Here is a 15,672-nt window from a genome sequence, read left to right as displayed (position 1 = left end):
AACGCCAAATTTGGGCAGTTTAATCTAAAGGCCTTTGGTATGTTCAATTACATGTCCATTTGTGATGCACAGATTGTGTTTATCCGGATTATCCACGGGTCAGACAGGTCAGGTAATCAAAAAGTACATTCTGATTAATTGCTGGTGAGTCGTGGGTGGATTAGGTCAGTCACTAATTATTCAAACATTAACTACATTCTTAAAAATATGAATATTTTTAAATGTATTTTTCATCAAGCAGACAAGTATTATGCTTTTTCATTCAGAAAAGAGCAATGCGGGGATTGATGATGAAGTTTTGTTCTGCGGGAATGAAGGCAAAACATATATATATATATATATATATATATATATATATATATATATATATATATATATATATATATGTTGTGTCCTGCAATAATGGCAAAAGCGAATGTCTTGTGTCCATTGTGGCCTTACAATTTTCAATATTTATTCATAGTTATAACACAGGCATAAGGAATCTGGGTTCCACATAATTCCTTCAAGTTGTCCCAACACAAATCCATTAAGTTAATGTAATAGTTTTTACAAATTTAGGTGGATTGGACATAAAACAATTATGTTGTCCCCAAAAAAATTAAGAATTTTGTTGTTTCATTTTAAATAAATACTTTAAATAAATATTTTAAACAAGCAGCAAAAATCATTTTACTTACCAAATCCAACTAACCAAATCCAGACAGTTAACATCAGATTAAGTGGTTTTACAATTCTTGATCTAAACTGTCTCTGTTAACTCAGGGGTTTAAGTTAGGGATTAAAGCAAAATGAAACACATTTGATCATTTGATTGTGAGAGAGTCTGCACAATACACTTCTCTGTTAAAGATCAAGAGATATCATTATCAGAAATATTATTAATTTAAATACATATACAAGGCAGGAATAAACACTGCTGATGCAGCAAAAGTTTAAGAAGACAACTTAAATTTAAAGAAAATATTATAATATTAATGAAAATCAGTCATTTATTGTAATATTGAAGGTTCACAAAAAACAAAGACAAAAAAAAAAACTGTAATTTCAACATTGTTATCACTTTATTTTGAAGGACCTTTTTGACAATTTAGTTGAATACAAGTAGTATTGCAACTACATGGCATCCAACTCTAATTATGGTGGCTTGAGAAAACCAACATACTGTTATACTACATAAACTTATTATTCTTCCGACTATTTCAAGAATGCATCTCCTCCTAGACCATTCATACTACAACCACTAAACTAACTCCAAACCTAACTATGCTGAATTCAGTTGCTATATATTTTACAACTGATCCAATGCTTTTCTAAAAACTGACCTGGAAAACTCATAAAAGTCCCATTGACCTAACATTGACCAAACTTTGTGACCTAACATAGCAACCACATACAACACCCCAGCAAATGTCGCATAGACATTATTGTAAAAACCTGCGATTGACTTTTGATTGGACATACTAACATACCCCTGCTGAAAAATCCTGCTTAAACCAGCCAAGGTTGGTTGGCTGGTTTCAGCTGGTCGACCAAGCTGGTTTTAGAGGGATTTTGGCCACTTTCATGCTGGTTTCCAGCCACTTCCAGCCTGGTCTTAGGTGGTCAGGCTGGGAGATGACCAGCTAAAACCAACTTGACCAGCCTAGCCAAGCTGGGAGTCCAGCCAAAACCAGCTATGTCCAGCTTAAACCAGGCTGGTCAAGCTGGTTTAAGCTGGATTTAGCTGGTCATTTTCCAGCCTGACCAGTTAAGACCACGGTGGAAATGGCTGAAACCAGCATGGAAATGACCAAAACCCCTCTAAAACCAGGATGATCAACCAGCTAAAAGCAGCCAACCAGCCTAGGCTGGTTTAAACTGGATTTTTCAGCAGGGACCAATTCATACTAGCGATATACTAATCCATACTAGAAACATACTAACAACATACCAATCATAATAGCAATATGCTAAATCATACTAAATTCATGCTAACAACATGTTAATACTAGAACTATGCATGCTACTTTATGCTAGAAACATGCTAAGAACATGCTAATTCATACTAGAACCATGCTAATTTATGTTACTGCCAAGCAACTACTCAGAACACCTTAGCAACCATCTATCAACGCCTTAGCAACCACCTATCAAACACTCAGAACACATTGGCAACCACCTAGCAATACCTTAGAAACGACCTAGAACACTTTCTCAAGCCACTATAAAGTTTATTTACGAACTTTACTTTTCTAATTAGGATATTAGTATATTGTCTGCTTAATATCTGTTGATACTTCTCCACCCACACATTTAACTGACGCTGAGGAACAAACAGTTTTCTAATACTCTAATAAGAATTAGTTTACATGTAGTAGAAATGTCATTTATAGTCAAGAATAAATGTTAAAAGGTATCATCAAAATAAAGTGATATGGAAGTTGTATAATGTATATGTTAAATAACATTCATTCATTTTGTTGTCGGCTTAGTCCCTTTATTAATCCGGGGTCGCCACAGCAGAATGAACCGCCAACTTATCCTGCAGGTTTTTACGCAGCGGATGCCCTTCCAGCCACAACCCATCTCTGGGAAACATCCACACACACACATTCACACACTACGGACAGTTTAGCCTACCCAATTCACCTGTACCGCATGTCTTTGGACTGTGGGGGAAACTGGAGCACCCGGAGGAAACCCACACGAACGCAGGGAGAACATGCAAACTTCACACAGAAACGCCAACTGAGCTGAGGATCGAACCAGCAACCCAGCGACCTTCTTGCTGTGAGGCGACAGCACTACCTACTGCACCACTGCTTCGCCCTATGTTAAATATAACATGTTAAATGAGCATCATTAATATTTTAGTTTCAGTATGCAGACTGACCCTGATTGGTCGAGCCCCTCTCATATGACCATTATGCAACTAGTAGACAGCAAGTACGGATGTCGGCAAGATATGCGCATATCAGGTGATCATGAATGGTCAGCATAGATTGTATAATGTGGACTGGACAGCCTTTTCATTCTAAAATGCCATTTCAAAATGATTATGCACAAGTGTAAAGTCAGTCTAAGGTCATTGGGTGGCAGTAAGTCTGGGTTTGAGGGCCCGTTCAATGCTTGCAGATTTAATTATTATAGTAATTCCTGTAGGAAACACTAGTAGTAAAAAAAAACTGCATACTTCGCCAATAAAGAAAAAATGAGGCTGAGATATGCAAACACAAGCCACTCAGCATCTGTGAGGATATTAAAAAAGACAAATGATTTACCTTTGCAGTGATTCTCATCCCAAGGATAGACGCAGTTCTGGATTCCGTTGCACACCAGCGTGTTGTTGATACACATGTTACTGTGGCAAAAGAAAGTGTCTGCCTCACAGGGAGCTGATGAGAGGGAAAAACGGATAATGTCACATTACACTTCACTTTTCCCTGATAATAAGACACTGTCCATGATCTTACCCTATTAATCTCACAAATCACACCAGATGTCTATCTGACTGTGTCTGTGCATCAATACAGTTCACATTTAGAAACCCATTACTCAAACCAACCAAATCAAATTCTTTTGCCTTCTGCCATGCATGAATTTTAATCCAACTCTTCAAATATGCATGAAAATAAGTCCAAGTCTGCAGAAGCTGTGCAGATATTTTGAAATATTTCGATTATTATTATTCTGGTTTTACCCCAAGAAAGAATTTAATTAAAAGTAATTAAATTGCTTATTTAAATAAGATCAGATATTGCAAGTTTCTCCGAGACGTCAATGTGATGCTAATTAATGCAGACACGAACTCTGAGTACTTACATATTTCAAAAAGTGCCACTATCACTCAAGATCAAAGATGATTAATCTAATACTTGTTTCGTACATCATAAAATATATATGATGAAAGATGTTCATCATGAGCTGAAAAAATCTTCATTTGAGCTGAAAAAGGAATCGGCACCTCAGTAGAAATCATAAAAGGATCAATTTGAAAGTACACTGGTAACATTACAATATCAGGTTTCAATTAAAGCCAAAGTAACTTTAAAAGGAGGCGGAGCTTTGATTTCAATCACCTTGCATACATTAAGCACCTGACACACCTACCAACATGTGTCTATTTCCCACTAGACATGCTTATTTTGCAGTCTGCAGAGGACATTGATCACCTGATTTGTGTGGGAAAAAAATAATAAAATAAAATAAGATAACAGAGCTTCAAGGGTGACTGAATGTACCCTGTGGATTTATTAACGACTGTATTTCCAAGATGTTCCCAGGTGAGAAATTACAGTGTAAATTAGGATGAGTCATCATTGTAGAAGTGCAGTCCTTACAACTCTTGTGTTTAGGTTATGAGTCAGGTCAACTTTTGTCCACAAGGTGGCAATGCAGGCAAGTGTTTCTCCTAAACAAACCACTCAATAGACTTTATTTAAAGGTGTTTCAACCTGTAAAGACATTAATTTTCAAAGACCTCATTTATGTTAGTTAATGTGTTAGCTAAAATGAACCATTTAGTAAAATATTTGGTAGCAATTAACAGTAAGAAGCAATTAGTTAATTTATTAAGTGTAACACTACAATGTTGTCTCATTTGTTAACAGTAGTCAATATTGGTTAACATGAACCAACAATGAGCACACAAACACACATACACATACACACCCTTGATAAATATGAGCAAATAGTTAATTTGTTCCTGTAATTTGTATTGTAAAAAAACTCACTGAGCAATTAACAACATGGCACACTTATTGACACCCCATATGTTTTAAATATTTAAGTATATTACCTTTGATTTGTAAAAATGTGTCTTCAGCTTTTTGTGCCAAAGGTAATATTGTTTCTGTAATTGGTAACATTTCACAGACTGTAAATTTCTATGTGTGTTATTTGCTGTAGGCTGTATTTAAAAAAATAATATATATATTATTACTGTGGGGGAAACTGGAGCACCCGGAGGAAACCCACGCGAACGCAGGGAGAACATGCAAACTCCACACAGAAACACCAACTGAGCCAAGGTTTAAACCAGCGACCTTCTTGCTGTAAGGTGACAGCACTACCTACTGCGCCACTGCCATTCATCTTAAAGTGCTTTTAAAAGGCTTAACTTAACTAGGCTAAATAAGCAAGTTAGGGTAATTAGGCAAATCATTGTATAACAAAGGTTTGTTGTGTTGAAAATTAAAAAAATATAACATTGCTAAAGGGGCTAATAATATTGACCTTAAAATGGTTTAAATAAAGACTGCTTTTATTCTAGCAGAAATAAAACAAATAATACATTCTCCAGAAGGAAAAACACATAGCAAATACTGTAAAAGACAGCTCTGTTTAATATAATTTGAGAAATATTTTAAAAAGAAAAAAAAAATCACAGGAGGACAATTAGCTTTGACTGTATATGGGAGAGAGAGAGAGAGAGAGAGAGAGAGAGAGAGAGAGAGAGAGAGAGAGAGAGAGAGAGAGAGAGAGAGAGAGAGAGAGAGAGATCATTGAGGTTCAGGGCTGCACAGAAAACACTGGGCTCTTCCACAGTTCCAGCTTTGGTCATTCACGAGACTGACGAAGACGTGCAGCTGCTTCTCTCCCACTCAGAAAGAGCATTATGTGTTTTCTGCACATCCTCATGAGCCTCAGCAGCAAAAGCACAGGCTCATTCCCTCCACTGCATGATTCAGGATATCCACCTGTCTCTTTAAAACACTGCACACTGATGCCCCCAGTAAAGGCCGCAATCAATCTGAGCAATCTGAAACTTTGCTGATGTACTGTTTTTTTTTCCAACATGCTAACAAAGAACCAAGAAATAAATGTTTTTATTTTTTAAATAAAAACCTTTAGTGTTAGCGAGATTAATAATATATAATTCAAATTTAAACACAATTTAAAGGTCCTGTATACGTGTGTGTGTGTGTGTATTTATATATAGACGGGTTGGGGGGTAAGGGGGGTGTGTGTAAACAAATAAATATATATATATATATATATATATATATATATATATATATATATATATATATATATATATATATATATATATATATATATATGTTTAATGCTACAGTAATGATGAGTATGGCTCACCCGAAATCTTTTTTTCCACAGATTTTCCACAGATTTCCACAGATTTTTAGCCCATCATTAATTCTGTTTATTTACTTGAGTAAATGTGTAAATCTACATTTATTCAGTTTTTTTTTATTAATTTCAGTAATATTATTGACTAATGTGAAAATGTTCATCTTATGTACAATGCAGTTTATACAGTATTATTTTCTGTCTTTTACTAGATATATTATATGACAAATATAATAGTGGAGAACATGTGTCTGATTCCAGCGACGCTCCAGGGACAGACAAGTCTTCATTGAGGCCATCTTCCAGCATAAACCACGGCGAATAAAGCTCTGCACAAGACTTTTGGCCAGCTGAGAAATTAAAATGGTCGTGCCCAACTGAGTCTGGTTCTCTCAAGGTTTTTTTTCTTCACTCCTATCAGGTGAAGTTTTTTTTCCCTCTCCGCTGTCGCCACTGCCTCGCATGGTTCAGGATTGGTAGAGCTACGCATCGATGAATTTGCTCTTCAGTGTTTGAACTCTCAGTAATGATTAAATCACACTGAACTGAGCTAAACTGAACTGAACTGAACTTAAACACTAAAACCTGAACCACACTGTTCCAGTTACTGAACCACACTGTTCCAGTTACTGAACCACACTGTTCCAGTTACTATGACTATTTATGCGAAGCTGCTTTGACACAATCTACATTGTAAAAGCGCTATACAAATAAAGCTGAATTGAATTGAACAAACTTGCTTTGCTTACCAAATAAAGTCAATCTAATTGGATTTGGATTTTAAACATTAAATTAAGGTTAAAAGGATATATTATTTTTTATTTTATATATTAGGGTTTTAGTTATGATACTCCCAAAATAATTCATGGGCTAACAGAGACATGAACCGAAATTCACAGACTCAACGGAACAATGCTTCACTGAACAATGTACACCTGAAAAATTAACCCTCCCAGCAGTAAAAGGCCCTCTCTTTAATGGACAGTTCTGTAATTCTGTCAGTCTGGGGGGTTTCATTCTTTAAGGAAAAACTCAATGATCTATCCTATTGATTAAACCTGAGATTTTAGATTTAAGTTTTGAATTTCATCATATTTTATGTCATCATTTTTTTAAGTCATTACCTTAAAAACAAGATCTTTGTTTGCAGTAGACTATAATTGTATATGAGTTACTAGACAAGGTGCGTTCCTCACTTTGTTTAGCAAACAGGAGGCAATATGTTTTTCACCACAGTGAAAATGTTGTTTTTGAAAGTTTGAAGGACATGTCTGATATAAAGTTAAGCAGGTCACACACCAGAAACACCACTCGCTGCCACGCAGAGCCATGCATTTCTGAATTCTAATAGGTTTCTATCAGGGTACACGCACCGACGCTGCAAGTTGGCGGCCCCCAGCCATGACTCAGGACACTGTTCTTCTTTCTGCGGCGCCACAGAGTGCCATCTGATTAGTTTAATTTTAAATAGCATGCGAATGTGCGCGTCTGGCGTACGATACTTTCAACTGTCATGTGCGCGCTGTGACGGGGCACATCCGGTGTGTGACACCCTTTATGCTTTTCTTATCAGAAAGTTGTTTTTGTTAGCAGAAAGTTGCTAGGCAACAGAAGCATGCATATTCAAAGGCATTGAAAATGAAGCTGAAATAAATGCAGTTAATTTGACCATAATGGCCAACCCAGGTTTATTGGAGATATGTGCCCAGGACTACTTTTTTTGAGAACTGCCAAATACTGTATGTGTCCTGGACTACATTTTTCCATATTGTTTTACAATTCTACTAGAGGGCGCCATGTTCATTTTTGACATCTCAAATACATTACTGAGGCATGTTTTCTCATGTGTCCCAAATGCACCAAGAGGCCTCTGTGAACATTTCTGCAAAATTTAACACCCTTATCGTGCATGTTCTTGAAAATTGAGCATAATATATCAGCTTGATATCGACTGACACACATTATGTAAAAGGCAGGGTAGTATAGTCATATGGGTTTTATTTAAACAGTTATTAAAATACAAAATTTAAAAACCATTCAAATAATTGCCTCTTTATTCTAAAATATGTGGTGTGGTAATTCTCTCTCAGAGATACACAAAAAAGAAGAAGACTTGCTGCTTAATGAGCAGGACAACGAACATAGCAAATGCTTTTTAATAAAGGCCAATTTATGATTCTGCGTTGAGTCTCTGTGGTAGGTTCGCCATAGCCTTCCCACAGTCGCAAACACTTCACCATACCCTGACACTAGATCATGTGCCTTAATGTTTAACAAGTCTCTAGATGGACACTTTTGTTTTGTGTTTATTTTATGATTAAAGTTGTTAAACGTTTGTTGGTTTCTGATTCTTTTTTATTTGAATGAGTTTGAGTTTGAGCTACTTCTACTGCAGCATCACACACATTTCCGGTGTAACCTCAAAAACTGACAAAGAAACTCGAACCATTGAAACTCTATCGCAAACTAGTGTTTTGAAAGTGTTATTACAGAGCAACACAGGTGAAGTAGAAGTGTAAATATTAGTGGTGGGCCATTATCTGCGTTAACGTGCTGCCTTTAAAAATATCGCTGTTAATCTATTCTCAAAGTTGGGTTGGGAGCTGGGTCTATTCTACACAGGCTATGGTGACTTTCACCTTGATAATTTAGCGCGGATGTATACCTGACTGGTGACTTGTTTGACAAAAAAGTGCCCTTCTAAATCAAATAAGCAGGATGCCTGACTTTAACTGCAGTTCGGCAGTTTCACTTTAACTCATGAACATTTCATTCATGCCCCCCTGACAAAGTGGGGTATTAGGCTGTACTCACACTAGGTACAGTTGAAGGCGTGCAGCTGTCGTGCAGTGAGGGGTTTGCGTCTTTAATAAACTATGGCAGTTTGCGTTCATCGAACAGTAAGAATGATTAATATAAATCCGTATGAAACAGTCCCTTAAAAGTCACGTCTCGCTTTCAGTTTTGGGCTTTGGCGCGTTTTGCACTCACACACATGCGTACCGCGCCAAAAGCTTAAGTGTACCGCGCTCAGGCCCACCTCTTCCAACCTGGCCAGGGCCGGCCAAGTGAACCGTGCTTGAGCCCGATTCAGCGCACTCACACTTCTCAAACGATCCAGGAAATTGGCCTGGCACGGTACGGATGGCATAGTGTGAGTAGGCCCTTAGATGCCAGTAAGAAGTAAGGACTGGTGAGAGTGTTATGGAATTTATTAACGCACACCAAATAGAAAGAAAAAAAAACTTCTGCATTTCGAGATGTGTGTGTGTGTGTGTGCGGTTCTTTACTGACAGCCGCGTGAGTGGATCTTGTCGGGAAATATGGCAAAAAGCCCTAAATGATGGTATTTACTGATTTACTGATATTTTACTTCAATAATGCCGCTAATAAATGCATACTCCACGTCTTAATTTAATTTCTGTTTAGTTCAGTTATGACTTTAGTCGGATTAAGGTGATCAAAAATAGCTGTTTGGAGCTTATGTAGGCCTACAAAACAGTTCAAAATTCATGTTTAACTGAATAAACAGTTAGCAAACACAAGTACACCTTACTGAACATAATTTATTTTCATCATCAATTATTATAGTAGAACAGTTTCTCAAACAGTTTATAATGCATTTTGGAAACAAGAGATGAGCCCCCAGTACTAATGCGCCACCTGGCTTGAGAAACCCAGTCTCAAAGACTTATTATTTGGGTAGCACACATATTCTGAATGCCTTCGGCAGAATTCAAATGAGCCATATCTAGATTAATCTAGATTAATTCTAAGATTTAAAAAATGTATCAATGCCCACCTATAATAAATATTCACAATGGTGTTGAGGAAGGACCATGGGATACAATGATCAGTCAATGCTGAAGTATAAATCAAACTTAAATCTGCCATTTTGTCATTACCACATGACCTACCAGCATTAGTTGCATTGCATCATATATGGTATTCACAAAATCTCTCCCTATTGTCAATTTTGATTTAAAGGTTTTTGCATTTTTAACAACATTCTTCATTACATTTTCTCTAACTATTTATAGTTTTTTTTTTGTTAATTAACAGCATGACCTTGTGGGTCCACCATCTCCAAACCTGTATAAACCAGTATGCCAGTGTATCTGACAGGTTATGCATGATTTATAGCGTGTTTGTGGGTGTGACTGGCCGGCGTTTCTATAATGGACACATGGATGAGCTGTTTTCATTTTTTCAGTCCAGCTCGTTTTAGCCTTCTGTCAGGTATGAATGTGCTGGTGAAAATGAGTAGTGGAGTGTGTTTTTATTAGTGTGTGTTCATAAAACAGTAAATGAGAGCAAAGGCGTTAGAGATGTCAATGCTTTTCACATTGTATACAAACATGAACACAGGGATGTAAAACCCTTCCTGTAATGTGTTTGGTTTCATAAAACTTAACAAGAAGTGCCTATTTTGACACAAGACAAAATATGGCAAATTACACATATGGACAATAAATTATGTCCAGTCTTAGAAAAATTTTTCATATTGATTTAAACACATGTAACCATATGAATGTAAATGACTGTTTATTTATAATGGTGCACGAGAATTGCTGCTATTTAAATACAAGACAATTAAATATTAGTAGCTGATTATATCTATTTTAATACATTTTACTTAATTTCCTGTTGTAAAGGTTTGTTAAAAACCATATTATGCACATATACAATGCCTAAAGAAAATCATCAAAACCTGTGAAAATCTATACATTTACTCACAAATACATACCCACACTTCAGGATAAAGAAAGGCAGATAAAGGCTACAAAAACAGTTTAAAGGCTGGAAGATTTATTTAAAAAGTGATTTGATTTCAGGCTGTAAGACAAATAAAGTAATTATTTGAAAGCTGTATGATGATGATAATAATAAAGTTGACAGTTAAATATTTTCTGTTAAAACAACATGCATCAAATTCTATCCATTTTATGAATTAAAAAGTAAATATTATCAATTTAATGAATAGCCTGCATCATTCATTTTCATACTAGTACATTTTGATTGTATGCACTGCAAAAAAAAGAGTTGTTTTTACTTAGATATTTTGCTTTGTTTCTAGTCCAAATAGCTATAAATTCCTAAATCACAACATATTTTCTAGACAAGTAAAATATTGTTTTGTTTTTAGAAAAATTAATGTTATCTGCTAAATTATGTAACTATCTATATAAAAATGGCTCAACTATCTGTCAGTGGGGCACGTAAAATAGTCTGAATTCAAACCGAAAACAAATGTATGTTGCTTAATCCACCAGCGGATAATTTAGCTTGCTCAATGGAAAAAACAAACAAACAAAACAACAACTTTATTTTTACCTATTTTTTTCTGAAAACAAAACAATATTTGTTATTTGCCTATAACATTTTTCTTGATTTAATATTTGCTTTTTGATATTTGGACCTTAAACAAGACACAAACTGTAAGCAATTCAATCGTTTTTTTTTTTGTTGTTTTTTTTGTTTTTTTGTTTTTAACTGGGAATGAAGAGTTTAGATGCAAAAACGTCTAAGAGCCATTTTATATATTTTGGCTTTTTTGCCTCAATAATTTAACATTTATAGAAACGTAAAATCTTTTCATTGCCTTTTAAGTGAAATAACTAAACATAAACAGGAGGTTGAACAGAATTCTCATTTTAGGAGAACATTTCAGACAGCATTTAAAGGTTTTTGCATCTGAACTCTTCACTTATTTTGTTTTGGCTTCCATTAGGAAAATAGCTCATAAATTAAATGTTTAAAAATGTTACACTGCAGGTTGATTCCTGTGAGTGTTGGTTTTAGGTGTAGGGTTGGAGAAAATGGAAAGAATATTGATCTTATTCTTTACATACGAGCAGGTGCAGCCATTGGAATCTATTCTCCTTTTATGTTTTGTCATGTATCATTTCTATTTCTCCAATAGGCAACTGAATCAGAAGTTCTAAAACAATCACAAAAATAGCGCACTTCCACATTGCAGAATAAAGTTAATACACTTTGTACAGTTTAAGTTATTAAATTATTACATTTTTGGGAGGTCCCCACTTAAAGATAACTCTACAAGTGTGTTTGTGCTTGCTTCTTACGCTCTTGAAAGGTGGTGAAGAGTATCCTGAAGCGGCTCTTTCTGCTGCCCTCATCAGCCCACATGCGGATCACACCCAGCGCAGACACGAGCATCACATCATTGGCCACTGTGCTGCAGAACTTATTCCTCAGGTCCTCCACCGAGCTGCTGCCGTCATACACCGCCACATAATTACGCTTGCACTCGTTCGAATTCTGCATCTCATAGTCGAGGAAACGCAAATAGATCTAAAGCAGAGAAAAGAGAGAAAGAGAGTGATACTCAGACCATTGGACCCACAGTAATCTTCATTGAAAAAAAGCTTGTTCTTGAAGCTCACTTCAATTTAAATGCTAATATAAGCAAAATATGAGTACATACTTTTTGATGTTGTTATTAAATATTCACCAGTTCAACAGTTTCAACCTTTTACTTCAAGTGTGAAGTTTTGTACTATGTAAAACTTAAAATACTCAGTACTGTATATCCACCTATTACCAAAATTGTGGCCACTTTAACAATAATAATAAAAAGTCTATGAACAAGCAAACAAACAAACAAACAAACAAACAAACAAACAAACAAACAAACAAACAAACAAACAAACAGTTTAAATAAATAAATAAATGTAGATTTGTTTCTAGTAAAAGATGCAAGATGCAAATTTTAAATAACACATTAAGACAGATCAAGACCAATTCTTTGAATTTTCACTTTCAATTTACAATTCCTTAGATAAGTTTTATAATCTAGTATTCAATGTGTTTTATAAGACTTCTCTTTCATGACATTAAAAAAAAAATTAAATAAATAAAGCCATCACTTTATCGTCACATATATTTTTCTTTTTTAGATATCAGCTTTTTTTTTTTTTTTTTTTTTTTTGCAATAAAAGGACTTCTAACGTATAAGGAACTTGATTTTAGGGATGCACCAAATATTCGGCAACCGAAATAAGAAAAAAGGCCAAATAAATTTTGCCGAACAATGACGTTTTTAATGACGCGATCAAATAGTGACCTGCGTAGAGGTGCAGGCTTTATGCAGCAAACATGTTAGCAGTGTGGAAACACTTTAAAGTGTCAGAGAAAGAGGCAAAAACAGCCGTTTGCAGACACTGTTCTGGTGAATTGTCCAGAGGAACGTTCTCTCTCTTCTCGCCCCCTTTGAGCAGATAACATGAGAGATAAGCTCATCTGTGGCAGACGTCATACATTTACTTGCAGCACTAAAGCGTCTTTTAAACAAAGAGGCTGAAACAGACCACAGAGTGAAAACAGCTAAAAGTGCGCTCTTAGAAGCTGTCAGCACACGATTTAGTCAGGGGTACTCAGAACGCCTGTACTTCATCGCGACTTTGCTTTATCCACGATATAAAGATCATTACTTGGATATGGGGAAAAGCTGCGATCCAGCTTTGATTCAGGCCGAGTTGGACTTGGGAAAGCCACTAGGTGTTGGAGACGGTCAGGTGATGCACAGCGCAGGAGATGAAAACAGCGCAGAGAATAAACGGGCTCGTACTACAGATGAGCCGCGCGCCGACAGCGAGAGACTGTTTAGTATGAGGTGCCGTGTAGGGTTTAAATCAAACTTTGCTTATCAACGCATACATAAAACACATGTATATATACCTATAATTTACTCGCATATACACCTATACTACTGGATGTTCAAAACAACATGGATGAAACTTGTGTATATACATATAAACTTGACACATGAATACACCCACATACACACGCGCATACATATAAACTTGATCCTCACATAAACACCCACATTAACACACACATACATATAAACTTGCTGCAAGCAAACACACCTATACACTCTCGCATATACATATATACTTGCTGCATGCAAACACACCTATACACACTCGCATATACATATAAACTTGATCTATGCATATACACCCATAAACTCTCACATAAGAATATAAACTTGATGTGTGCATAAACACCCAAATGACACTTGTGCAAACATACAAAATAAAATTCACAAACATATATACAGTTGTGTATATACATATATGCAAGTGATTTCATATGTGTGTATGCATGAATTTTCACAGTAAAAGGAAGTTATTTCACTTTAAAAGGAAGTAGTTTAATTTCAATGTAAAAGTCCTTTGAGCGTAATGAACAAGATTATTATTTTTCATGAATCAGGTTATTGCAAAGCTTAAGAAACAGAAATAAAGTGATAAATAGAAAAATTACATCTGTTGAATTATGAAAATAGATTATGCTAATTAAAAAAAATAAATAAAAAGATTATGCTAAGGAATGCTCCTGCAAAATTAAAAGTTTATTATGCAATTGAATTATTGAAAATGCTATTATTGTTTAATAAATATAAGGTTGCTTAAGTAATCATTTTGAATAAAATATGTTTGTTTGATATTAGTTTTTTATGTTTGTTTTATTGTTGGTGTCACTATTCATCAAGGGTTATGATACACACTTATGTCCAGTAGGGGGCAGGAATGCACTTAAGTGGGTTTTCCTGTCACCAATAAACAGGCTAATGCACCAAAATGCTGGATGCCAGCTGACGTTAAAATTAAAAGTATTAGTTATCAAACACAAAAGGAGTGTCCAGAGCAGAGACTTTTAATCAGCGTTTTTTTTTTTTTTTTTTGTATATGTTGAATAATTAACAATCAAAATTATACCAAAATCTTGCAATTTTGACACCCACATTGTAAAAACATATAAAAGCATAATAATTATAAGAATTTAAAAAACAAAACAAGACTATAGGCTACATTAACATTTGTAATAGAAAAGAGGAGTTTAGTTTAAGTATACATTTATATTTATACTTCTGGTTGCTTTTTGAACGTCCTTTAAGGGTTCTATTTGTCCATTTATATTTGTGTATGTAATTACCTAATTAAATGAAAAGGTTTTAAATAAAAATATTTCTTATTTTGAATAGTCTATTTATATAGACTAATATTTTATATAACATATGTTCATAATTGGCGATGCAGTGGAGCAGTAGGTAGTGCTGTCGCCTCACAGCAAGAAGGTCGCTGGATCGCTGGTTCAAACCTCGCCTCAGTTGGCGTTTCTGTGTGGAGTTAGCATGTTCTCCCTGCCTTCGTGTGGGTTTCCTCCGGGTGCTCTGAATCTGGGTACAGGTGAATTGGGTAAGCTAAATTGTCCGTAGTGTGTGTGTGTGTGTGTGTGAATGTGTGTGTGGATGTTTCCCAGAGATGGGTTGCAGCTGGAAGGGCATCCGCTGCGAAAAACTTGCTGGATAAGTTGGCGGTTCATTCCGTTGTGGCGACACCGGATTAATAAAGGGACTAAGCTGACAAGAAAATGAATGTTCATAATTTAACATTTAATCCCTCTATTAATCGGATTATTTCTATTTCATAAGCTTTGCAATAACCAGATTTGTGATAAACGTTTGTAAATTTCTTTTATTTATTTCTTTTTGTATGTTTGCGAGAGTGTTATTTTGGGTGTTTATACACGAATTGAGTTTAGGCATTGGGGCTATATGCCAGTATAGGT

General features: G+C 35.4%; 1 protein-coding gene across 3 annotated transcripts in view; it reads right to left on the bottom strand.

Moving 5' to 3' along the window:
* neto1l (neuropilin (NRP) and tolloid (TLL)-like 1, like) overlaps positions 1–15,672 on the bottom strand; it is a 239,150-nt gene that overhangs the window by 21,368 nt on the left and 202,110 nt on the right. For all 3 annotated transcript variants that reach the window (XM_005162662.6, XM_021470299.3, XM_021470298.3), the window contains exons 7-8: positions 12,159–12,387; positions 3,264–3,377 (exon numbers count right to left, since the gene is read on the bottom strand). In XM_005162662.6, the coding sequence (XP_005162719.1) occupies positions 3,264–3,377; positions 12,159–12,387 (343 nt within the window). The remainder of the gene's footprint in view (positions 1–3,263; positions 3,378–12,158; positions 12,388–15,672) is intronic.

Source organism: Danio rerio, chromosome 24 (assembly GCF_049306965.1).
Source record: "Danio rerio strain Tuebingen ecotype United States chromosome 24, GRCz12tu, whole genome shotgun sequence".
Classification (NCBI taxonomy): domain Eukaryota; kingdom Metazoa; phylum Chordata; class Actinopteri; order Cypriniformes; family Danionidae; genus Danio; species Danio rerio.
This window is presented reverse-complemented; position numbering and strand designations above follow the sequence as displayed.